At 41.7% G+C, this 27,404-nt stretch overlaps 1 protein-coding gene across 1 annotated transcript; it reads right to left on the minus strand.

The window, feature by feature from the left end:
* Positions 1-275: 275 nt before the first annotated feature.
* On the minus strand, positions 276-27,404 carry SKIL (SKI like proto-oncogene). Its single transcript, XM_083613259.1, has 7 exons — positions 27,164-27,404; positions 21,169-22,957; positions 15,413-15,510; positions 10,936-11,183; positions 10,584-10,822; positions 6,490-6,714; positions 276-1,775 (listed from the first exon to the last, which is right to left on the minus strand). Exons 2-7 carry the CDS (start codon positions 22,261-22,263, stop codon positions 1,614-1,616), a joined length of 2,067 nt encoding a protein of 688 aa, XP_083469385.1. The 5' UTR covers positions 22,264-22,957; positions 27,164-27,404; the 3' UTR covers positions 276-1,613.

Below are 27,404 nucleotides of genomic sequence, written 5' to 3' on the forward strand. Positions count from 1 at the left end.
TGAGCAATTAGATATTTGTCTACCTGATCTATTTTACCTTCTATATAACAGAACTGCCTTTCCTTCTAGATAACCCAAAGTGTACTCAGGTTTCCACCAACAAAAAAATTGTCCATTGAAGTTTATACGTAAGCATCTAAAAATTTTTTTAATAATACGCCAATTTATTTCCCTTCTGTTAATATACTTTATCTGTTTGGTTTCCATTGGAAAAAACACTGGAACTGAACTACTTGATTACTGGCACCAACTTATAACCACACTAAACGTTAGCATTTCTTTTCAAAAGAAGTAAAGGTTTAATAACTATGTTGTTTACAAATGACAGCAATTTTACTTTGCCGTTTAAATGAACCTTATTAGCATCACTTTCACAATATCACAGACTCCATTTGTTCCCCCTCAACTTTTAAAATACTTTTAAAATGTCAAGACCACCCACTTTCCTGTGCTCAAAGAAAATCCAGGAATGAGAACTTTATTGCTAATGAAGTAACCCACTCAGCTGAGGGTTAAAATTGCCACTCTACAAAATAAGGCTGACATTTTCAAACTTCCAAAAGTGTTTGGGAATCCTCAAAGAACTGTATCAAAAGTGAAATTTTCTGTCATCATTGCTTGAAGAGTTACCCAAAGAAGCTGAGAGTGAATAGGAAGCTTTGAAAATAAAATATCTCAGTTTCTACTTCAGCAACTCCTTTTCATAACAGCATTCAGCAAGGTACTGAAAGAATTGGCATTTGGCATTTTAACAGTTAATAACGGACAGTTAACTGTGTGGAAATCTGCATTTTGAAAAATGTTTGCTGTTGAATAATTACCAGTTAGCAGTTCTCAATCCAGCTTTAATAATCAAAATGAAGTATCAGGCTAGAACAATGCATGGCAGCAAATTCTCTACAATCTCTTCTTTCTGCTTTAGATTCTTGGAACTATAAAAACCATTTTATGAAAATGGACTGCATGCAATAGAAAGCAAATATGCAGCTCCTGCATATTTTGAAAGAAACCAAAGTTGCATTCAGTAAAAAGTGTATAGAGCCCTCGAAACAGCTTGTAAAAGAAAGTTACACTGAGGAGTGTAAAACACTACGGGTAGTATCCAATGCTTCCTCTTCCTCTCCTTGCATGTCCCCCAAAATCTGCTCTGGAAGCTCCCCCAACCTACAAGAGCTGATTTGAGGATATGCAGGGGGTTATGGGGAGAAAAGAAGAGGAGGAAGTTCCACTGTACAAGTGGAAGTCTGCTTTGCGAGCAGAATAGCAGTGCTGAATACAACCAGTGGTTTCAACACTGCTCAAAACCATTAAAAAAAAGAAGGGAGGAAAGCAACATAAATACAGATTTTGTCAGTCTGGAAGTTTTACAAAGGTGTATCATTACAGATTTGAATGCATAAATCAGACACAATCTACTGGGAACTATTCTTGTGCAAAACGTCATTGAAATGATTGGGAATTGCAACAACTCCTACTCCATTGATGCTCTGCTCACATAGGAAAAGTTCCCCATGACTGTCCCAATACCTTCGCTGATCCATGGCTTGACTTCCCCCTGGCAGGACATTTATTAGCCCAGCTGAGAAAGTGCAGATACAATCTCGTTGGCACTTTCATTTCCCTTTGCCGTTTTTTGAAGACTTCTGAATCTGAAGTTTTAATTCCTTGATCATCATCTCCAACTTTTGCCTCGCTTCTCGTTCCTGTCTCAGTTCATCTTGAAGCTCCTGTCGATCGGCCTCAGCGTGATCCAGCCTCTGCCTTAGCTCTGCCAGCTGCACATTTTTAAAAGGAGAGAAAAGGTTTAAAAACTTCTTAATGTATCCCCATCCATGCAACTCTAGAAACCACGCAGTTGTTTCTGAAACAACATTAAGTAAGGTATGTACAGACTCGAGCCCACTGATGCGGCAATGTGTGGTGCCTGCTTCAAAAAGTGGAAGCCAAGCGGCAGTCCCCAACTCGCCTCCAATCAGCCACCAGCAGCACTTGTTTCCAGCAAAATCTCACCACGCAATGCAGTTAAGAGAGGTGCAGAGGCGGGGTGACAGCAAAGTGGAGGCCACAAGTGGCAAAACAGGACATGCAGAATATTCAGTGCATAATAATCAGCATCACATTTCTATTTATTTATCTATTTGACTTGTATCTCGCCCTTCCTTCAAAGCAACTTAGCAAAAGGCAAAAATAGACACATGTGTGTGCAGGAGTGGACCTTGGTAATATGCTGGCCTGTGCAAGGCCATAATTTGACCTAAGGCAACAATGACTGTAATCAAAATTAAACCACAGTTCATGTTTAATTACGATTTAATGCAAACAAGCAGGGTGCTGGCGTAGTCAGTTCAAAGATTCACGCCTTGCTTCTTCCCCACACCACACTGGGAGCAACAAACTGCAAGTCATGACTTCTCGTGTCACCTGAATCCAGTTCATAGTTTGTTTTCCCCAAACAAAGAAGCAGTAAACCAAGAGCTAACCTTGGCTACTAGTCATGGCTAGTCTGGACATAAACCACAGTTCTAAGTTCAGATGTCACAAGAAGTCAAGGCTTGTGGTTTGTTGTGACCAAAAGTGAGGTAGGACCAAAATGGAGAATTTCAAGAAGCATGCACCAGCACATTACTCATTCACATTAAACCACAGTTCAACATTATGAACCGGGCCATTCTGTCCTTTGGGAAATGCATTCCTCATGACACACATAAGCCAATTTACTAAACAGAAATATGTAGACCAAGATTTCTCTGGAATTAGTGAGCTATAGAAGCCATCTAGTGGAGAGCTTTAGTATAAATTTTACATTTCAGCACAAATGTAACAGGGTTTCTTTACTACCAGTATACTAGAAAGTGTTCCTAACAAATGATTTACAATCTAATGATGGGATCTTACATACACTTACTCTGAAGTAAAATAAGTGGCATATAGGGCTAATTCATGTATGGTTCAGATTGCTTAAGCTACCCATGTGGTGGAGTGCAGGAAAAATTGTGACCTTTTCTACTACGTACAGTGGTATCTTGGTTGTTGAACAAATCAGCCCCAAAACGCCACAAACCTGGAAATGAGTGTTCCAGTTTGCAACTGTTTTTCGAAAGCCAAATGTCCGACGTGGCTTCCGATTGAGTGCAGGAAGCTCCTGCAGCCAATCGGAAACCACACCTTGGTTTTCGAATGGTTCCGGGGTCAAACAGACTCCTGGAACGGATTAAGTTCGACAACCAGGGTAACACTGTATAACCTTTAATGAGAACTGGAGTGTTTATACAAGAACAGCTCCATCATTAAGTCAGTCTTGCATTTAATGATTCAATCCAGAGGCAATAGTTGATTGGGAATTCCATGCATAGATTCAACACAGGTGTGTGAGAGGGGAGGCAAGAGGGATGGATGTCTCCATTCCTCCTCTAGCAATCTGCTTGGTTTCCAAGTTGGCTGTGGAGGAAAGGAAACCATTTTCCCCCCTTCAGGTTCTGATCCTCCTCTGCTGGGCCATTTGACAGAAGATTTTTCTTTACACTATAATAATAATAATAATAATAATAATAATAATAATAATAATAATAATTAATAATAATTTATTATTTGTACCCCGCCCATCTGGCTGGGTTTCCCCAGCCACTCTGGGCAGCTTCCATAGAAACCAAAAATACACTAAAATATCACAGATTAAAAACTTCCCTGAACAGGGCTGCCTTAAGATGTCTTCTGAATGTCAGGTAGTTATTTATCGCTTTGACATCTGATGGGAGGGCGTTCCACAGGGCAGGCGCCACTACCGAGAAGGCCCTCTGCCTGGTTCCCTGTAGATTTGCTTCTCGCAATGAGGGAACCGCCAGAAGGCCCTCGGCACTGGACCTCAGCATCCGGGCAGAACGATGGGGGTGGAGACGCTCCTTCAGGTATACTGGGCCGAGGCAGTTTAGGGCTTTAAAGGTCAACACTAGCCTAGCATCTTGTGTTTCCATGACAACAATGGGATAAGGGTCTTCCCTTCTTCTTCAACCAGCACAGAAACACCAGCTCCTGGCCTCCTACAAGGCTAGTAAGAACATTTGCAAGCTTGTTTACGAGGGGAAATTCGGCTTGATAACCTTTGGGGTTTCTTTTAACGCTACGATGCTAGGATACGATCTAGGATAACAATCCATTATTGTTGTTATCCTAAGTGAAGAAGTATGGGCTTGACTCCCATTCAAATAAGAAAAGAGGAAAAGGTCTAAGTCTAGTTTCCCCTGTCAGATATCATTCTAATCTCCTCTTCAGAACTAATGCCCCAATGATGTCTTAGATCTGGGCTTCCAGTTCCTCTCTGCCTTAATGGAGGCAGCCCCATGACAATGGGAGATTGTTGGCAAAGGATTGAGGGTAATTTTCATTGCAAATTCCCCCCAGGGATGGGGGCGGAGAACAGGCTTCACTTGCAGTACTGGCTCTTGCTCCAGCATGGAATGAGAGGGGCAGGGAGGCTCTGAGTGCAAAAGCACTTCACCTGCCAAAAACCCTCCAATAGCACCATTAAGAAGCAGAGCTTCTCCTGTTAACTAGAGCTTAATTGGACTAAAGTACAGGTGAGTACTAGAAGAGATGAGATCACAAACTGTGGAACTAACCAACTGCAAGGACTTTAAGGTCTGAACCTGAGATAAGACTTAATTCGGTGCAAAAGATGGTGGGGGGAGGGGGAGCCTACGGTTTCTTTAAAGTTTTCTTCTCTACATTTATGATTCAGCAACTCTCCTCTGAATGTTAGTTCAAATTATAGTTGTACAAGCAGGGATGGAAGAAATTGGATTATAAGTATGGAATATAACATCAAACGGAACTGTGTGTAAAAAAAGGGAAAAGGGAAGTAAGCTCTATTTTGCAAAAGGTTTACAATGGAAACTTAGAGCTGACTCTTCCCCGTCTGTTATTATTTACGAAGTGAACTGAATAACACTAAGAGGACTTGTGATTTAATTTATTTGGAAGTATGATTGCTCATTTATCTTCAGTTGGAAGGAAGGCTGAAGGAGTCTGTGAACTGCCAAAGAACTGATAAGGTTCTCTACTGAGTCATCTGCAGTTCGACAGACCGCTCTTCTTCCCAGGCGGAGAGGAAAAATGGTGAAAACAGGTTATTTACTGGGACATAGTGTCTTTTGCAGCTGCAAAAAGTTGCAAAGCAATGACGCACGGGACAGAGCTATGGATAAACTTCTGGAACAATGAGATATCAGCTCCAACCAAGGCATGACGAATAACAGCAACATCCGGGGTAAAGAAAGACATAGCATCTTACAAGGACAGGAAGAAATACCACAGACAGAATAATTGCCATACACAGGAAGAACAAGCATATAGTTTGAGTTCCTCACTTGTAGTTTTATAAATCATTTAATGTGTCAACACTAGAAGACGTTATTAATATTGCAGTTGTTGTATAAGGGATTATTATTATGACCAGAATGTAATGGAAATTAGCAAGATTTTGGCATGCAGAAATATAGAAAATTATCAAATCCAGCAAGTGGGGGGGCACTTTATCTAAATTATATAATATGGAATTTGAACGATTGGTATTAATAATTGTATTATAAATTGGTATTGTTATAATGAGGCTATTATTGGATTGTAATTGATATCTTAGATCTAGAGGAATTGTAAACTCATTGTAATCTGCCAGTCGGTACACTCAAGGGAATACTACTCATGACACCCAAAGGTATAAGCCTCAAGCCACAATTCAGTGGAAAAGTAAAATCCCCTGCCTTAAATATATCAAAACTATGGTTCTTTTGGATTAGTCAGCTGACTGTGGTAGAGCCAACTCACTAGCATCTCTAATAAGGGCTTTAGTCCATTTATTAAGAAGATAAAAGATATATGGGGGAAGAAGGGGAAGAGAGACATACCTAGTTAATAAAACTGAAAAAGCTTAAATTAATCCATATTAGAACTAAGGCACAAAAATAGATCAGTGTATTGACTGGAACTGAAAAATGAATTTAACATAAAAACTATATAAGGAATACTTTTTACAGGCCCTGCTTGGTACAGAAAATCAACCGTACTCAACACATGCCAGTCTTTTAAAGCATGCTGATAATTTGTGGTTCCAGTGGTGATACCAAATGCTTAATAAAACCCATTCTATAATCAGAGAGGATAATTTTTTAACAAGAATTTAGGGGACATACCAAACTTGCATCAAAAATTTAAGTCAGGCATCATCATCAACATCCTCCTCCTCATCATCATAATACATTAAACCATCTTCTTTAAAACTGTCTATAGAGGGTGAGGGTGTGGGTGTGAGTGTATTGGCCCAAACCCACTGTATTTATGGCTTTAAATACATAATTTCTGTATCTGTTACAAGTTTTACATGCCTTTGCAATATAAAGTATTCTCAGCTATTTGCTATGCTCCAGCAGCAATTTCATAGGAAATTAACAAGCAAAGACCTCCAACAACCAGGTTAAACTAATGTTTTGTGCTCACCTGAGCTGCATATTCTGCTTCTTTGTCCTTTTCCAAGTTAGAATCGCAGGTACATTTTTGCTTTATTACCTGCTCTAACTTCTTCTCCAAGTCCCTTTGCTCAACATAAAACTCTTGCATTCTTTGAGCATGCTCAGTCTGCAAAGATTCAAGTTCTTTTTGCAAATTCTGCTGCTCTTCTGTTAACTCCTTCATGGCTTTTGAACTACTTAACATTTCTACTTCCTGTGAAGAAAATGACCAGAATTACGGAGTGTTAGCAACACCACAAAAGCACAAAGCATTTATTTCTATATTGCAAACTTCTACGGTCACTGCCATTTTTGTTATGCAGAATATAACTTCAAGTTTTGTGGCACTTATTTGAAACCAGAGAATGGATAAATTTCATGTTCTTAGCAGCTTTTCTTAATATACATACATATATTATATGTTTGGCTTCTACAGTCCATAAAAACTAGATTCAGTTTGATGTATGCAAAAATCATACTGTAGGCTCAGAGGAAAAGCATGTACTTTGCATGCAAAATGGTCCAGCTTCAATCCACAGCATCTCCTGGTAAGGGTGGGAAAGACTCACTCCTGTATGAAACTCTTTAGAGAGCTGCAATACTGTGCAAGGTGGACCAACAGTCTTGACTTGGTATGCGGTAACTTCCTATGTCCTACCAAAATTTGTTCATCAATACAGACCATTTCAGTAAGTTTGCGCACACGCTGTACCTCATGTTACGTTTGCTTCATGATACGTTTTTTCAGGTTGCGTCCTGTGGCGACCCGAAAATACCAGAAAGGGTTACTTCCGGGTTTTGCCGCTCGCACATGCACAGAAGCGCTAAATCACGCCGCACACCTGCGCAGATACGGCACTTCAGGTTGCAGGCTTTTCATGTTGCGAACGGGCCTCTGGAACGGATCCCGTTCGCAACCAGAGGTACCACTGTATTACCTATTACAAGCTTGCACATCATGTTCGTGAACCTGACAGCTAGTGAACTAAAACCAGTTTAGCAGTGTTACAGTAAAATTTGAGTAACCTGAGTCAGCCCTTCAAATCCCTGGTGTTATGTATATGAAACAGGAACACTGAAAAAAGAATGAGCTTGGCACCGTTGTTGTTTTAACTGCCTCACTGGAGAAACTCATGTCTGACCATTCCAATTTACAAATAATATGTTTCTGTAACTATTTTCCAGTATGCCTACAAAACCCAATAATGTTTCTTTAGCTATTTTTCAGTATGTCTGTAAAACCCCAGATGATCCACATTAACACTGGAACAGCTGTTTTCATAGAATTGTAGAGTTAGAAGGGATCCTAAGGATCATCTAGTTCAACCCCCTGCAATGCAGGAATCTCAGCTAAAGCACAGAATGATAGAATTGTAGAGTTTGGGCTTCTCAATCGTCTTTTACTTTCTTGACACTTTACCCAGCTACGCTTTGTGCTCTCATTCAAACTCTTTAAAATGTTCTCAAAGCCTAATGTTATTTAGTGCCATCACTATACATTTTCTTTAAGCTACCTTTTGAAACCAAATATTGGGATGGGAAAGTTTTTTTTTTATGTTTAATGCTTCATTATGATTTTGCCACCCAAAGTGGCATGGGCAACCCAGTCAGATGGGCAGGATACAAATAATAAAATTATATCAGCTTCAAGGAGAGACATACTGTATGTGCCTGAAGGAACTGCACACCACTAACTGATGGAATCTAGCAAGCATATTTACATCTAGCCAGCAACTACATCGGGGTCGGCAAGGTTTGCCTTGCCTGGGCCGGTTCACTCCAGCAGAGCACGCCTGCGATTGCCAGCGTCTGTGCAGATGCGATTTCTGGCATCTGCACATGCACAGACGCGATTTCCGGTGCCGCAGAAGCGAGTCCCCGTGCTGTGCTGCACCGGTTTAGCACAGCGCACGGGGATTCGCCGAGCAGGCGGCTCAGTTCGGGGGAGGCTCATGGGCTGGTCAAACAACCCCCATGGGCTGCTTGTGGCACATGGGCCTTAGGTTGCCGACCCCTGAACTGCATGAATGTTTAAGGGGGGATATGAAGTATCCAACAGTGCACCCAAATTTTTGTTCATGCTTCTCTGGCTCACAGGCTACATGATTCAATTTGATATCTCCACTTGTTATGCAGCTCTTGCTACTTACTCAGGGCGCACTGCAGAATCAGGAGTTTAGCATATGTCTTTCAAACTTACACTGATCATATTTACTCTTATCTGAGTGAAGTCTCACACTGTCAAAGGGCAGTGTACACCAATCTAGAAATACTTAACACTTTTAAACAATGCAAGCAAGAATCATTAATAGACACTCAAACCACAGAAGGGCTCTTGTGTTAAGGTTTCATACCACAAGTAAATGGAAAAGCTGGCAGAGAGCTGGTACAAAGATAATCGCACTAATTAAGCCCTTAATCCTTTGCAGCAGAGTGAATTTCATGCTTATTTAACATGCTAATGTTACACATAAGCATAAGATTGTGTAAACACCTAAAGTCTACTTGATTCACATTTTCTGCACAATACTGGAGCCAAGTGTTAAACAGTAGGCTTCAGCAAGGCACTCCTAATTCAGAAATCTTGATCAGGCCCCAGTCCAGGTCTGAGGTGCAATGAGGTGTCTTGCACAGCCCCTAATTAAAAATTAGGATTTAAAACCCTAATTAAACATGTGGTTGGTAGTGGTGAGAAAGAGGCAATGCCTCCATAATCTCCTTCTCCCCCCACACCCCTTTGATAGCTATGGTTTGCTCCAGGTAGACCTGACCTGAGGTGATCTGGAGCTTCCTCAACCCACTTTAGATAAATCTCGAATCAGGTCACATCAAACTTGGTTCAGTTCAGGATCCAGGTTTTGTCTGGAACCAGATGCACAGCCCTATTCTATAGCAGCAGAGTACTATATGGAATGGGGACGCGGGTGGTGGTGTGGGTTAAACCACAGAGCCTAGGATTTGCTGATCAGAAGGTCGGCGGTTCAAAAAAGACTGTGTAAGGGACGCGGGTGGCGCTGTGGGTTAAGCCTAGGACTTGCCGATCAGAAGGTCGGGTGTTCGAATTCCCGCAACGGGGTGAGCTCCCGTTGCTCGGTCCCTGCTCCTGCCAACCTAGCAGTTCGAAAGCACATCAAAGTGCAAGTAGATAAATAGGTACCGTTCCGGCAGGAAGGTAAACGGCGTTTCCGTGCGCTGCTCTGGTTCGCCAGAAGTGGCTTAGTCATGCTGGCCACATGACCCGGAAGCTGTACGCCGGCTCCCTCGGCCAATAAAGCGAGATGAGCGCCGCAACCCCAGAGTCGGCCACGACTGGACCTAATGGTCAGGGGTCCCTTGACCTTACTTATATGGAATGCTGAAGGATTGTGCCATACGGCTTCAGATAGATTTTTGTATATACTAAATGATACCCTTTCTCCCATATTCAAGCCAAAATTGTACTGGCGGTGGTTAAATCAGTCTTGTAATTTAATCCACAAAATTAATCACCAATATCAATTTACAGGAGCCTATGCTAGTTGTTGCCAGTGATTTGTGGCCTAGAGGTAGAAAAGGGGAGGCGTGGCAATCAGTGTTGTAGAACTCCCTACTTAATTCCCTAAAGGCAACTCTTAGTGGCTATCTACAACCTCAGTTTTGTGTCTAATGCTATCTCAAGTATCCCCATTCCAGACTTCTAATCCTTTGCATTTTGTGTAAGGAACCTCTGGACAGAATATTTCCAGAGCACTTCCTCCAGTGCAGACACACGGTCTACAATGTAAGAATTTATAATTATGTAGCCATGGCATTTTAGCATAGAATAATAAAAAAGCATATCCAGGTGGTGACTTTAGACTCTAAAGATTATTCCAATAACACCTGAGGTTTGGCAGCCAAGTCAGCAATTTCAGGATTATATTAGTTTATAGTATATTAAGTTAATTTGACTTGAAATGAGGAGACAAGCCTTTGCCTTGTACAATCCTATGATCTGTGTATTACTGTAGTTAACACTTCACGGTAATCAAGATTTAAAACCACTACAAAAAGTTATGCAACAAGCAGAAGACAGAACGAAGCTAAATCAAATACATGCCATACCATCTGAAGATGCTGCTTCTTTTGCAAAATTGTATGTAGCTTTTCCTGCTGTTTTATATAGGTTTTCATTACATCTTCCATCATTTTCCCTTTGTCATCATCACAGCCAGTATCACGTGGAAGAGTCTGAGATGAAGTTTGTGCACTGCTGATTACTTCTACCACGTCTTCTGTAGTCACTTTGGAAGAGATCAGTTCAGCTTTCCTTCTGCTTGCAGGTTTAATGGATACAGGCCGCTCTATAGGAGTCAAAAAGGTAGGAAAATTAATGATTGTTGAAACGCTACACCAGAAAGCAGCTGCATGTTACAAGATGCAAGTGTACAGAAAGATGTTTCTTTTTCCTACTCACCTGAATTAGCACACACTTCTGTACTAAGTTTCAAATCAACTTTCTCTTGTACTTCAAGAGAAAGATCCTGAAAGAAAATGGCTTTTTTACGTTTGCCACCGCTGTGTTGCTTCACTGACTGTCCCGGTAGAGATTTAATTACCTCTGAAATCTTCTCTGCGGTTTTAGTAGCTTCTTTACATTGTGGCACAGAAGAGGTAAGGGAGACATTGGGAGCAACCATTTTATCACACATATAGAAGTAGTAGCTGGAAACAAAAAAAGAAAAAAGCAGAATTAACAAAAATTATTTAAATCAACTGATTTTGAACCAAGCATGAACTATTATTACATATTAGATTTTAATACCTGGTAACATGAATTAATTTGGCTTTGGTTACACCAGAACAGATTTAAAATGGAAATCTGTTTTAAAGCAGTTGTGCATATTCATTGTTCAGTTTAACAGGATAAAAAACAAATCAACTAAGGAAAGCAAGGTGGAAACCAAATCAACTAGTTGCTATCATGAGATATGAATGTCTCATTGGCAAGGATGAATAAAGAGAAAGTTTTAGTTTTTGTGTATTACTACAGTACCTCACCTTATTCAACTCTGTACTCTTGAAAATTTGCATAATGCTTTTAGGCTACTGCTTTATCACATAGATTTAACTGTATATTATACAAAATTATGAGTGCTCAAATTGTGCCACTCATATTGCATAAATAAACCACATTATAGTAATGGAGCAACTTCGCTTTTCCCACAGATGAATATCAACAGGGTTACAGCTGTGAGTTAGTTTAAAGACAGAGCAGATTAATTCCTAGTAAAACCAGTTCCTTCCCTTATTAACTAACAAAGGAATCCTAGCATTTTAAGTTTTTGCTTATTTACCTGATGTCAGGGAACTGCCATCGGAGCCAGAGGCGGAGGCAAGGCTCCCAAGCGATGCTGGAGAAGGGCCCAGCAGGGAGAGAGGCAGCTCATCGACTGGGGAAGGAAATCAGCGTAGCACCAGGGATAAAGGGGGGCAGATGGGGGAATTGGCGAGGGGGCTCCAGGACTCCTCGCCGGAGACCAGCGGGGAGAGCACGGGTCCTCCGCTACCCACACCCACCCTGCGCAGAAGACTTCCGCGCAGGGAGAGTAGGCAGAGACTTGGCGTCAAAGAACTTTTGTGCTGGAAGAGGTTCAAGAAACGCCCACTGACGGATTCTGCTAGCGACTGAAACAGCCACGAAGTGAAGGGCTGTCCAGACAGAAAAGGTTTAACCAGGCAACCTAGCCAGGAGTGGCGGCAACTTACGCACGAGCAACCCCTATAACCATTACACCTGAGGACCGCATAGTTTCTTATGTGAGAATGGCTGCACCAGTGTTTCTGCTCCCAAAAACTGCATCTGCAAGCAAATTGCTACAGAGCAGGTAATAAATGCCTGTGTTCTCAGATTGAAGTGGAGGCACATATAGGAAAATTATATAGTGTAAAGAAGCTGCACCGCAGCATCTAAACAGCTGTCATCAGCTTCGTAGACAGTCTTAATACATTTAAAGAAAGACCACCCTTTAGTATAAGATTCCCATGGTGGCAGACAATTCATGGAGATGAAAATAATAAAATAATTCTCAAGTGGAAAGTGAAAAAAATTCTATGTGTAGCAGGCTTAAAAGATGTCCAGCATAAAACCGCAACCTAAAGCCAGTTACAGAACATGCTGAAATGTCCTTTCAGTGCTTGGCATTTGTATTTGCCCAGACATCAGAGCTGGCACCAGGAGAAATCCTCTAAGGAGGGCATGCTAAATATGGCCTTCTCACTATCCACTGAACTTCACGAAGTGGTGTAACCCTCAGATGAGGGCCACTGATGAATAATGAAGAGTTCAGGTAATCTCATACAGTAGCAGATGACCCTTCATATAACTTAGTCTAAGCCTCTATTCATCACATCCGTCTCACCCTCCAAAATGTGATAACACCACCACCGTGTTCTGCAGGTTCTTGTACACTACCTTGGCAATCCTGTGCACATGGAAGTGCTTTGAACACTAACAGCAGCATATAAATCCTAAAAGCATACTTTCAAAAGTGCAGCGTTGCAGCCTCAACTACTCTTATTTCCTATGCAGTTTAAATAATATTTTATTCCCAACATCAACTACACGGGAATTCATACCGCTATTTAGAAAAGGAAGGTGCAAAGAACACAATTAGCTAAGCAAATTTTAGTCACAGAATCATAGAATTGCATAGTTGGAAGGGAATATGAGGGCCATCGAGCCCAAGACCCTGCAAGGCTTGAATCCATGACCCTGAGATTAACAGCTTCATGCTGTACTGACTAAGCTTGTTTTAATATTTTCTCTTCCATTTTCCTGTTTTTCCATTTGTGTTATGTTGTAGAAATCTGAAATAATAATGTGCAATTTAAAAAAAATGTTTTAAAGTAATTCTCTTTGGGGGATGGAAGCCAGATACATTTTGAAAGCTATTACGAATACCTGGGTCAGAGGGAATCTGTTTGGCTGGTAGATATGTGACCATAATGAAGCAATGTGCTCTGTTTGTGAAATTAGCTGAGGAACGGTGCATGTGATAATTCAACTGCTACATCAGCATTATACAGACATGTCATCAGCAGAGCAGAGCTTGCCATGGTTTCCGTGAGCTGTGAAGCGTGTCAACTCTTCACATGGTTGAAAGACAGCTGCGTTTAATTTGTGAGACTGACGGACAACTATACAGCGCAAGTGGAGTCTCCCATGCAGCAATTTAATGTTAAAGCAACTTTTGAATATAGATTGAAGTTGCTATTGCACACACCTCCACACGTACACACACACACAGTGCAACAATATATGCCCAATTAACTCTGGACCAAATCTAGCCTGAGAAAAGCAGCTCCTTGACAGGCCGATACAAATCACCCCTCACCGCCATCCGCTTTAGGAATCTGCTTCCTAACTACATTGGTACTTGCTGCTGTAACACATCCAGCTTTACATTAGCCTAAATTGTATATGCTGGCAAGTCTAAGAGAGAGGCAACAGAGAAATCTGTGTCAACTACAAGCAAGGTAATCAACCTTGCAGGTAAGTGGGAAGAGCTCAGCTTGGAGAAAAATGTGAGTGGGGCAGAACTGGATTGCTTGCAGGGGTAAGTCCATAGCATAGTAAAAAGAAAGCTCTAAAGCAAAAGGTGCAGGTAACTGAAGGGCTGAAGAGCTGGGATAGAAGAGCCAGGAGACACAACAGGTTCCAAGAAAACAGTGAAAGTGCTGTTACACTTGCACTGGTCTGGTCCCAAAAGATGGAAGGAGCAAGGAACAAAAAATCCACTTCCTGAGCCTCCATATCCCGGGCAGCCAACTTCAGTCACTCAAGCAACTATGTAGTAATTTCCCCTACATATGCACCTTAAGTGTTCAAGCAGGTCTTCTCTTAGCAGCTGTTTTAAGTCCCTGGAGGAAAAGAATGAAGGTGGTCCCAGGCAGGCGTTTATTGCAGAATCAGTGCTGCTTAGGCACAAATGTTTCCACCATACTCACAAGACATCACCAAAATGCCAGCTGATTATTATTAATTGTTTGCATTTATTCTGGATTTCACCTTAATGTGGAAAATGCAATACATAAAAATAACAGCTGGATGTGGAAGGTCATTAACAAATTTTGGGGGGTGGGCTGTTTGTCCAGTGAGGTGACATTTGGGTGTGTGGCCTTTATCGCCGCACCCTTCTTTCATTTGCTCCTTACCTGATCACACAAGCTAGCTGTTTTGTTTCTGGTGACTGGAAATTTCACAATTGAGTTTGATCATTTCCATCAATTGCCCATGCTGAAGTGACAAATAAATGTCAGCAACCTGGTGCGAAGGAACTGTTCTCTCAGGAATGCCACAGAGTACATGCAACAGATTACCTTGGAGTCTGCAGTACATACACTGGGCTCTATTGATATATGTTTGTTAATAAGGTGCTTTTGCACAAGACCTCTATGAAACTTGCACAAAACTTATACAAGTCAGATAAATATCACTCTTGCACAAAAGCTCAGTTTTACAAAGAAATCAAGAGTTGTAATAACAGTAACTGAAGTGAGTGTACCAAAAGGAGAGAAAAAGAGTAGAAATTGCTGTGGAAGAAGTGGCCCATAATATCAAAGTTCAGCTCTAGATTGGTCTAGAGCAGAAATGGGGTTTATCTGGCCCTCCATATGCTTTTGGATTGCAAATTCTGTAATTCCTGGCTGAGACCACAATACTTAAGATTCTGAAGGGAGATAGAATCCAGCAATATATGGGGAATCACAGCCTCCACATCCCTGGCTCAGGAGGCCTATAATTATTTCTTAAGAAATAATTTCTTAAGACAGATGTTACATATGTGACCAAACTCTAGAACGTTCACTTATCCTTGTGCAAAATATGGACTACACCTCTAAACTTCAAGTTGTGCATTCACTGCTTATATTATTGACAAAAGGAAGCTTACCTGGGATGCATGAATGAGTGCGGCTGATTAACGGAATCTGCTTCCTGCTTTACAACTGGATACCATTGTTGAAATTCTAGGTTATACTGAGAATCTGCCTGAGGAGGGGGGAAAAAATCAGCATTTATGTTTTATGATACAACATTCCAGTTGTGAGAGTTATGATCTGGAGGAACTGCTTTACAATTATTTCTCCAATGTCATCAAATTAGGCAGGAGAAATTACAAGGCAACAAAACAGAAGCAACAGTAGAAAAGCAAGATTACCTCAGTTTCCCCCATTCCAATTACAGATGAAAGAATTAGCAGCTTTCTTGAAAACTGGTCATCTTCCAGCTTTTTTACTAGAATAAATATACTATGCCACACATAGGACCCTGCTCTGGACAATGCTCCCATACTGGCATGGAATGGGCTTGAAAGCCTCCCATGAGTGACCAAAAGTGATCCTGTGCTTCTTTTGATCAAAGTACATGCTTCAGAAATATTCATATATTGCGTCAATGGCAGCATGTGGGATTTTAATTCAAGGTTCTTAATACCATCGTCATAGCAATGTATATCAGTATGAAACCTTCATAATGGATAAAGATGGGAAAGGAGCTAGGGTTTCCATGGCCAGATAAAATACTTATTTCAAATATGACAGCTTAAAAGAACCTTGAGAATTTCAACTTTCATTTCTGAAGGTTCAGCAAGTATAGGACATGACTGCGGAGAATGAACAAACAATGTTGTTCTTCCCCCGGTGAAGGAGCACCCGTAGAATAATAACTGAAAAATCTCAGATCAGGAAGCCTAGTTACTGGCTTCAGCCTCTTTCTTTTAATCAGGAAGCAAATTAGTCAGGTAGATTTTTATAGAAAAAAGTAACGAGGAGGAGCTGGCAGAAGTCTAGAAGCAAACCTTGTCTGCAAAAGCCACATGGCTTTGCCACTTCAAAATGTGTTTCACACGTATACATCAAACAATGTTTCTTCTGTAGGAAAAGTGTTGTATTGGGATAAATTGGGCCACTTCAAATGGGACGAAAAGCCTAAATGGAAAGTACTACTGCATGTGAAATAGCATCTCAACTTGTGTGATAACTGCAAATTGCTAAGAGTGAGAATTTCAGAGATACAGAATTAATTCAGTTTTACCATTAGCCTATGACCTTGCCTTCTCATTGTTCTATCCCAGCTAACAAAGCATAAGTCTGAGTTCTTTAAAAAAAACGCTTCTGAGAATACCTGAGAGCCAGCGTGCGCTTTGGCTACTCATTACTCACCACTCAGTTATACTGTGAAATTAAAAAGCAAATTTGTTCCAAGAACCAACTTTGCAGAGAGCATTCATAGTGAAACTGAGAAGCAGAGAACAGAAGCAGAGTTCTAGCATGTTTGTGTTTAGATCACAGATGGTGAAACTTCAAGACAGGGATCCTCCCCGGGGCAAATCTGTTTCAGCGTATCAAAGTGCTTACATCTGTAGGCAGATCTTTTTCTTCCCCTTTGCACATTTCATGTATGTGCTAAACCATAATGAGTCATTTAATATGCTTTATGCGGAGGAGACGAAACACTATTTTCACAAGACACATGGAGATGTATATGTGCACCAGAGGAACTAAAAACAGCTGGAGTTCCTAATCATAAGAACTTGCCTTCAAAAACATTTGTTTCTCCCAAATTGTGTCACAAGGAGGACACGCTATTCGTCATGAGGTTACTAAAAAATGATGGAACATCTCAGCTCCATAGATAATGCCAATCCTTTTAACAACTCTGCACTTGAAGGCAACAACACCTTGCACTATGGCTTCGGATACTGTCCTTAATTCGCTTTTCAACCTTCCCCAAATCATAATTACTTAAAAACCTGTTCTGACACATGCAAACATATTATGAGAGTCAAATAAAAATTTACCACGCCATTATGTTTTTAAAAGGATTGGACTAAAAGCTTCAACAGTAACGTTTTTTTTAAATAAGGGCAAGTCTTGAATTTCCCCCTACCCTCCTGAGTAATTCTTATGCAGCACTGCTTCTCTGATTCTTGCATTTTCAGCACTTACAATATATTTAGAGTCTTGGGGGTGGGTGTCAGCCAAAGCCAGTTAGGTGTAGTTCATATCAGCAGAAGGGCATTCCTCTACCCCTCCTCCACCCCCTTTTTTCTCATCAAAATGTGAAGATCCCCAGAATCACTGCATCTTAACTATTCTTTTGCTACTTTGCTTTTCACATCTCAGACGTGTTAGAAGCACTGCTGAAGCAGCAGAGTGTTTCTAGAATTTCTGCTAATGCTGGATAAGGATGTTCCTATTCTCACGCATATAAATTCTCCTTATAAAAGCTTTAAGTAGCATTTTACATTCTGTTAAGCTAAAGGAGAGGATATAGTTGTATCATTCTTACCCAGATGCGCAATTACTCCTGGGATAATGTTAATTGCCTTGCATTTTACAGATAACTTGCCCAAACCCAACAGCAATAGTTCCTCTAGAAATAAAGAGGGGGAATCACCACAACTCAGATGTAACCAGCTTTCTTTATATATTTCTTTCCTCCCACTATTGAAAGAAAGGGGATTTGGAATGATGTTCAGAAATATGTTCAATACACATTAAGATCAGTGCGGTCCCTTCTGTTTCTTCATGCAAATGAATAGTTGCTCAACTACAAACATGCTAACACCCGGCCTCTAGCAGGAAGGGAGAAAGGTAGGTAGGTAGGTAGGTGAACATGCGTGTTATTTTAAGGAATGGTGTTGAATGTAGAATACTGATAGAGCGGTCCTTAGCTCTATGCTTCTTCCATATTTTCGGTAACCACCCATTACCAAACAAGCACTATACCACACATGAGATGAGAATATACCGTATTTTTCGCTCTATAAGACGCACCAGACCACAAGACGCACCTAGTTTTTGGAGGAGGAAAACAAGAAAAAAATTATTCTGAATCCCAGAAGCCAGAACAGCAAGAGGGATCGCTGCACAGCGATCCCTCTTGCTGTTTTGGCTCCTGGGATAGCTGCGCAGCCTGCATTCGCTCCATAAGACGCACACACATTTCCCCTTACTTTTTAAGAGGGGAAAAGTGAGTCTTATAGAGCAAAAAATACGGTAATTCCCTGAAACTGTAATTTAATATTCTATCCACGAGACAGCCCTGGCCTATTATGTATGAGGAGTCTCACATTGGCACATCAACAAAACCATAGTCTTCATAGCAGTCGTTGTGTCTTTATTTAAATTCTCCCTCTCGCACAAATCACTCATTAAAACTCATATTGTGAAGGCTCATGGAAAGGTCATCTGTATTTATACAGCAATATGTAAATGCAGCACAATATTTTGGTAATACATAGCCCTTCATTAGCCATATTGCAAGAATGCAACAAAACGATAATGAGGTTGTTTATAAGCCCTGGAACACAATGTATCAATCATCTTCTTTTAAGGTAAGCCAAAATATTGTCTAATGAGTTACCATACCTTAAGCTGTGTTGTCATTTAATGAATAGCAACACACTTGCTACATCTTTAATGATCATATAAACCTGATTAAGCTGGGAAATTTATAGTTTCTGTTGCCATAACAAGTTCAGTATCTTCCTGGCCTGTGTACCTAGAACAAGTACGCTCCCAATCACCCATCTGTGGTCCAACATTCATTTAGAGCTGTATTATTGCCAGTCAATGGACAATTCATGGCTGAGACGACGCCTCTAGGCAAAACCTCACATGAACTGTACTTCTCGCTACTTTATTTTACTTATCCTCCACTTCTCCCAACAAGCAGACAGCATAAGAAAAATGAAGAAGCTTGCCTATGATTAAATGGACTGATTTATATACTCGTCCATGAACAGAAGTTGATCCACCAAAATCCTACAACTTTTATCTATTTACGATGACTATTGGAAAAGCAATAAATGGAAAGGGTAGTGATTAGCTTTTTCCCCTCTTCTAAGTTTCGCTTCTAGAAGACCTGGTCTTTTTGATGGAGTAAGTTAGTGCTGTTTGATTTGTTGCCAGTTAAGCTTTCACTCGTTATGAATTCTGAGTTCCCACCTCCTGCTTTCCCATCAAGCATAACAGGGGGGAAAGTGTGTGGGGTTTTTTGGTACATATCATGGACATTTGAAATTTACAGATATGGAAAGTTCAATGTAGGTATGTGCAACCACCAGTATAGCAATTGCTCTCCATGAAGGAATTGAGTTACAGCTTGCCACTACCCTTATAAAGATACATGCAACGATTCCACCCATCTTAATGCCTCCTCTTGAGAATTCTTAGGCATGTAAGTATGAGGCTGAAATGGCTACAGATATGCCCAAACTGCATTTTGAAATGACTGCATCGCACTTTGTGGATGAGGCTTGCTGCCTTCATCAGATGGGGCCACGTAAACATATGAAGATGCCTTATAACCAAATTAAACTACTGACTCTTTTAGCCCATTACCATCTGCTCTGTCTGGCAACATCTCTGCAGGGTTTTTCCCTATCTTGCTACCCAAGACTATTAACTGGAGATTCCAGGGACTGATCCTGAGTCACTCTCAATACAGGCCATCGCTCAGTGGTAGAGCATCTGCTTTGCATGCAGAGGGTCCCAAGTTCAATCCCCCATATCTCCAGGTAGGGCTGTCAGAGACCCTTGCCTGAACCCTGGAGAGCCACTGCCAGCCCATATTTCCCAACCTCTCATCTACGCTGGCTTAAAAAGAATCTCTTGGTGCTTCTTGCTTGCTCTCAGTTTCTGACAACCTCCACCCATCCAAATAAGCTTTGCTGAGTTTTTGGAGCGGGACCATAGTTCAGTGACAGAGCTCACAATTTGCATGCAGAAGGTCTCAAGTTCAATTCATACTATTTCCAAGCCAGCGCAGATGAAATCAAGCAACACATGCTAGGAAAAGGCTGAAACATTGGGGAACCTCTGTCAGGCAAGGCAGATGATACAAGGCAGCTTTGTATGTGCATTTGTAGTTTCTTTGATGTGTTATGAAAGACACAGTATATAGTACAGACAATGAAAAAACTTCTAAAGGCTACTTATATATAAAATTTATCCAGGTGTTCACATCTCTGAATTGAAACAAACAACATTTTTCTATTTAGAAGGCAGAAAATACAAGGTGCTTCTGGGATTTTAAAAGTAGACACAATAATAATCTATAATGGAAAAGATAATTATAGATATTTAAACACTATGCTCCAGCATAAAAGATATCTGTGGGTCTCGTTATCTGTATTCTTTTGGTGCTCTTTTAAAATAAAGCACGATGACTTCTAACTATTTTCTTTAGCCATATTTAACTGTGGAACAGTTTACAACATATAACACCTAATGAAAAAGACAATAACTCATATTTTGTAGAATGGACAGTGCTCCATGGTTACATTTATCATTGCCTGGTGCCAAGCTATTTATAACAAGCATGCATGCGTGTGTGTGTGAAGTAAAATCAAACATGCAAGTCTGTACATCAATGTTAATTGATGTTCCATGCACTTAAGTCAGTTAGGAAGCAAGAAGTAAAATTCCAAACTTGTTAGCTTATCTAATATCCCTGGGTTTTAAAACACTGAAGTGTTATTTTGATTGTATTTGCCATGATAACACTTCCTGATAACAACTTAAGTTATTCAAAAATTTAAAGGGTCCAATTTACATTTAGGAAACACATATTTAGAATACTTTTAATGCAATTTTAAATGTTAATTAAACGCAAATATTTTACAACTATAAATAAACTTACTTTAGCCTGGATTATTTTCTGATTTTTCATACTGAATTTTTCTTTCATTTCTTCCAAGAGACGCTTCATATTTCTCTCTTCTGGCTTGCCTAAATATTTTTTGTTAATATGAAGATAGCAATGCCATTTAGCTGATTCAAAGCCCCAGTGGCAGGTCCTCTTGTCAGGAGCTCGATGAGAATGCATCACAAATGTTTGGGGAGAAAACATTGAATAGCACTCTAAACACTGGATACATGGCGAATCTGGCTGCAGATAAAACTGTGGAGCAAATAAACCCTGACACTTTCCCAAGCATTCATGCTCTACTTCAAAGGCACCGCCTGTCTCTTTTAGCTGGGCCAGTGAATTCTTCGCGTGAAGCAGGCTGCCATTTTGAGGGAAAGTGCGAGGGCGCAGCAATGCATTGCATAGTCTCTGAGCATCAGTCAGTGTGATCAGCCCACAAGACGGGGCATTAAATGGAAGGATTCCCAAAACCTTTAAGATGTGAAGCTGGTCTGAAGTGCACCTAGAGCAATAGATGTAAAGTTCATCGCACACTGTGTTAATTTGCTGTAAAGAAAAGTCACGGAGCACAGAATTCAAGACTTGAGGCAGGCAAAGTCTCTGTTCCCCTCCAACGCTGAAACAAGATATAGACTCCCCTTCCAATAAAGTCTGTGTCAGCTCCGTAGAGCTGTCGGAAGGAACAAGCAGTGGACCAGGAAGGATCTGGGGCGATGGGAGAGGTACAAAGACAGAAGACGTGCTTTCTTGAGAATGGCGAGCAGAAAATGCTGCTGGTCCTCCCAGCGAACTCTGGCTACTTAAGTGGAATTGTGCCAGTGTATGTTTCAGCCCTGGATTTAAGTTCAAGGGCTCAGATGCTGCAGCAGTGTTTGGTTTGGCATCTTCCTCTCTGTCCTCCATAAAGTTTTCTTCACATTCATCCAAATGTTCCTTCTTTATTGTTGACAATTTATTTACCACAGTTTGTTTTACATGCATTTCTGTCATTGCTTTTTTTGCTGGAGGGCTGTCCTCTTCTGCTGCTGCAGTCCCCTTTTGCTTTGACTGACAACCACGGGGAAAGTTTGTCTGTGCAGCTTCCATAGCTGAACTTTAGATAGGTGACTCTGAAGTTTGATCACTGGCAGGTCTTTCAAATCTCAATTCCTGGTTGTCTCAGCTGCTCAACCAGTATGGCTGCTTTTAATTAAATAAGACACCAAAGTAGGTAAATGCAAAGTTCAACACTTTGCATTTAAAAACACAGCCTTTGAAGTTAAGGAATCGCCTAGAAATATGTCATTCAAAAATACTTTTTCTCTAATTAACTAAATATAAAATGAACAACCCAATGCACATATAAAAAGGTTTTCCTCAAATCTTCAAGTCACTGGTCTTGAAACTGATCCAGTGATTTTGATCCAATAGAAAACTGTGATTTAGTACAAAGTTAAGCTTTGAAGGAGATTTCAATGTCTACAGACTCTTCCATCAGAACACAGAAGTTCTCACAGTCTGAGATGTGCTGCTTTCAAACCTAGACTTCTATAAGAGGGGGAGCTTTATGTATCAAATCTTGTTATTTGCACTATTCATAGACAAGGTTTTGGATTTACTGTCCAACAAAGTTTTCCAGTTCCATCAGTCTCAGTGTTAATTCACCAATAAACCCTCGAATGGAAGCTGATCCTAGATTGTTGGTTGTAACTATATGTATATAGGCGACCATTGCGAATAATGAAAATTAGCTCCCAGCCATCAGCAAAATTGATTTCTTGGGTTCATCCTTTCACAAAATCTGAATGAGGGGTAGAAAAACAGACAGGTATTTTATAATCAGAAATGTACCAAAGCAATCAAACAGCTTCAAATTAAATTGATATATTTTAAATATGCACACTTAACACAGCAATAGTGTTTCCTGAACTAACATATTTTGATCGGTGAGAGTGCAAGCTTGAGTTACAGAAGCTTTATCTTGTTAAAATATTCTGGGCACTACTTTCAGACACTTAATCAAGAATAGTCAAATAAAAGAGATTGCTATGCGTATTTTCCCTTAGAACCAAAACTGTTCACAAGAAATCCATGATCTCTCAAGATCTTGCCTTGGTAATGGACTGGATGACAGCCAACAAACTGAAGCTCAATCCAGATCTAGGGCAGTTGCCTGCTCTTGGAGGGGTTGCATTGCTTCAAAAGTAGCAGGTATGCAGTTTGAGGTACTTCTGGATCCTTTACTGTCACTTGAGGCTCAGGTGGCCTCCGTGGTGTAGAGCCCTTCTATCAGCTTTGGCAAGTGGCCCAGCTGCACTCCTATCTGCACCTCTATCTAACCACTGTTGTCTATGCTCTGGTAACCACTAGGTTAGATTACTGTGATGTGTTATACATAGGGCTGCCTCTGAAGACAGTTCGGAAACTTCCAACTAGTGCAGGAATTGGTGGCCAGGTTGCTCACTGGGGCAAGATGGTTTGAGCATATTACATTCTGACCAACCAATCCTGACTGCCGATTAGCTCCCAGGCCCAATTCAAAGTGCTGGTTTTGACCTATAAAGCCTTGAACAGCTCAGGATTTCCAAAAGCTGCCTAGCCCTACTTGTGGGGGAAGGAGGCATGTTTTCTTCCAGCACACATCTTTGTATTTCATCTACCTGTTCCCCATTTATTCACCTGTGCATATTCAACAATACAGACATGTGCACTCCTGATATCTTATCCACCCCCTCCATTTTAATGTATCAACTGTTTAGACATATTATGAAATGACAGCCTGTCTTGCATATAATACAGGTCCTGAAGTTAGCTAGGCAGAATGTAAGCAAAGCAGACATTCCACTTGACTTCTCCTCTCCTCCCCTACATATTCTGTTCGCTTTACTCACATTCCACTCAGTATTTACCCCATAACCTATTTTGAAGGGGAATGGATCAAGGTAGGGACAGCAAGTATTAGTTTCTCTCCCACCAGCTTTGTTCCCTTCTCCTCTTGCCCCAATTACTATTTCCTGATCTCAGAATTCTCCAACATTTCCCCATAAATCTCTCTCTCTCTCTTTGTAATGCATTTCTCACCCCCTCCCAATTCACATATTTGTTATCTCTGCTGTCTCCAACCCCCATCACCAGCTAACTCCTCTCAATTTCATCACACAATCTACACAATATAGGCTATTTAGAAATACAGGGGTGATGAGAAAACAATAATTGTTTGGAAACAAATTATTGCATGTTTAAGTAAAATAAAATACTCTTGGAATTTGTAGAATTGAAAAAAGGAGCACTTCTCTCATACTTGGTAAATTCAGAATCTACAGAAGTCCTAGAAAAATCAAAGTTCCCTTTAGCCTTTTGAAACTGGTATATAAAACACAAATAAGTGCACTGCAACCATACACATTTTACATTTGGAACTTAGGTTTCTCATGCAATAATAAAGAATGACAACACTACTGTTGCTTCAGACAAAGCAACTCCAACATAATGTATTTTCCCTTTCAACGCATGAACTGCCTATACCCTTCCCTTCTAGTTTTTGGTTAATACTCAGCATTTTTTGTAGGGGGTGGGACGGGACACATTCAGCACAGGAGTCCCTCACTAACATCACTAGTTTCAAAAATCTACCATGTAAATCAGCTCACTTCTCCCATGGCTAAATGTATACGCTTTCAAAATAGTCTTTCTCCAGACTTCCTCAACACACATACCACAATTACATGATTTATTTTACCCCAAAGACAATCAGAGCTTCCCACTTCCCAGAGTAACTTTTTGTCAAATTACCACACTCCATCCAAACCTAGCCCTACAAAAAAAATAATCAGAGACTTTCCCCTAAAAATCATTCAAGATGTCACAAAGAACCATTAACCTTACTAATATCCACCTAAGATTCCCTTTAGTCTACCCTCCCAAAGACATGCAAAATCTCACAGAATTTCTTCTCCCAACGTCTTTTTGCAATACAGTGGTACCTCGGGTTAAGAACTTAATTCGTTCTGGAGGTCCGTTCTTAACCTGAAACTGTTCTTAACCTGAGGCACCACTTTAACTAATGGGGCCTCCCACTACCGCCACGAGATTTCTGTTCTCATCCTGAAGCAAAATTCTTAACCCAAGGTACTATTTCTGGGTTAGTGGAGTCTGTAACCTGAAGCGTCTGTAACCTGAAGCGTCTGTAACCCAAGGTACCACTGTAATTCTTATACACCCATCCACAGTAAGCCACCTCCTGACGAAACACTCAAATATATAAATACCTGTATTATTATTTAAATTTGCATACCACCCTTCATCCGTAGATCTCAGGGCAGTTCACAGCATAAAAATACAAGATAAAAACACAATATACATAATAAAAACAAATTTAAAATGATATAGGATGTTAGTCAGCTCAAAGCCTGGTTGAAGAGGAACGGTTTCATCTGGTGCCTAAAGGTGTATAATAAAGGTGCCAGGCGAACCTCCCTGAAGAGAACATTCCACAAACAGGGAGCCACTGCAGAAAAGGCTACTAGCCTCCATGGCACTCATTTTTAAACTGCTTCAGAGGATTCCTTAGAAAGGTATAAGGGCGTCCTCAATGGGAAGATGGTAAACAAGCTTCCTTGAAAGCTCACTCAGTACTTTCCACCACCCTGCCTTTGCAAACTAGACCTGTCTATTCTAAGATCCACTCACTGAGCAACGGGGAGGCCCACCAGATTGCACGAACAGCGTGCACACCCTAGAACATTTCCCAGAATCCTCCGCAATATACAGGCATTCCAGAGCAGGTGAGCAAGGGGTTCCTCAGCAGACAAGTCAGTCTGTGTGGAAAAGGTTCCCTGCAGCTGGAAATCTTTGAAAGCTACTCACTCAGTACCTTATAGTCTGGAAACTCCTTGTCCACAAACACTTCTGTTCTCATGAAACATCCTAAAGCAATGACTTAACATTCCCACAGCCAATGCGAGTGTGCCTTTGCTTGCAAACCCCGACAAAAGCTGCCCTCCACCCCCCAGCCCCCCCCCCCCGACATCCTGCGCTGAATCATTCCTGGTAGAAGCTGCTGCTGCTGACCCGCCCCCACCCCCGGTTCCCCCCACCGCCTTCTACTAGGAATCTCCTTCCACACCTCCAGCCCCAGAACCCCAACCCCAACTCCTCCTCTTCTTCTTCTCGTGGAATTTCCCTGCCCTGCCCTGAACTAAACTCCTTTCCCTTCTGGCATCAGACTTAACCTGCTGCTGCAGACGCTCCTCCCCCGACAGGCGGCGAGGAAGGTTAAGTCTAGCTAGCAGAGAGGCGACCGGGGGGGGGGGGGAGAGAGAGAGAGAGAGGGAAGGTTAGGCCGTGTGGGGCGGAGTGTCTGCAAAGAGTCTCTCCAAAGACGCCCTCAGATTTTCACCTCCTCCCCGCCCCAGCCGTATCGCCCCTTCCCTCTCTGTCCTCCGACGCCACAGCTTCCCTTCCCAGGCCGACGTTGCTCTCCAGAACAACCTCCCTCCACCCACCCCACTCGTGCATATTTGTCTAGTTTATTGCATTAAATAAATAAAATGTTTAAGGAAATCCTTTTCCCCCCCCCCACCCTCTTCGGAGGGAGGTTGTTAGTCGGATCCCCATCGCGCAGGCGATCCTTCCCCGACACAACACTCACTAAGTAATAATTACCCCCATCCCCAAAAAGGAAGCCTATTTCCCATCCCCCATCCGGACAGGAGGCGAGTCTTTCTCCCCCCCCCCCGCCCGGCACCCCATTTGCAATACACACACACACACACACATCCCTACACACACACCCTGCAACTGCTCTCGGCTAACCCCACTCCATTCCCCTCCCCCATCACCCTTCCTCCCCGGGACCATCGCTTTCTCTCCCCCCTCCCCCATTGCCTCAGTATAAACACGGAGCCCCCCCCCCAATACATACATCCTCGTCGTCTCCCCCCCCCACGCCCAACTCCCCCTGCCCCGCTTCTCCTCCCCAAGGGTCCCGCCGGCCGGCCGGCCTCACCTTCTTCCGAGGGAAGCGAGCGTCCTTTCCCCCGCTTCACCGTCCATACCTCACAGCCGGGCTGCCCCCGACAGAGGAGCAGAAGCCGCTGACGCGCCGCCCACCCGTGACCTCACTGCGGAGACAGAGGAGGAGGAGGAAGGAAGGAAGGAGGAGGCGGCGGCGGCGGCGATGGTGGAAAAACCACCGTGACTGAGACGGAGGCGGCGGCGGCGGCGCGCGGGCACGAACCCTCCAGGAG

The sequence above is a fragment of the Podarcis filfolensis genome (genome assembly GCF_964270895.1).
Source record: "Podarcis filfolensis genome assembly, chromosome: 5".
Taxonomy (NCBI): Eukaryota; Metazoa; Chordata; class Lepidosauria; order Squamata; family Lacertidae; genus Podarcis; species Podarcis filfolensis.

What these genes read in the sequence shown, in the direction of transcription:
- SKIL (XM_083613259.1), bottom strand. Translation starts at nt 22,263, where the DNA reads ATGGAAGCTGCACAGACAAACTTTCCCCGTGGTTGTCAGTCAAAGCAA. An exon ending in CACTCATTCATGCATCCCAG is followed by an intron (nt 11,184 to 15,412) that starts GTAAGCTTCCTT and finishes TTTTGTTTCCAG; the next exon opens with CTACTACTTCTATATGTGTG. An exon ending in AGAAGTGTGTGCTAATTCAG is followed by an intron (nt 10,823 to 10,935) that starts GTGAGTAGGAAA and finishes TGACTCCTATAG; the next exon opens with AGCGGCCTGTATCCATTAAA.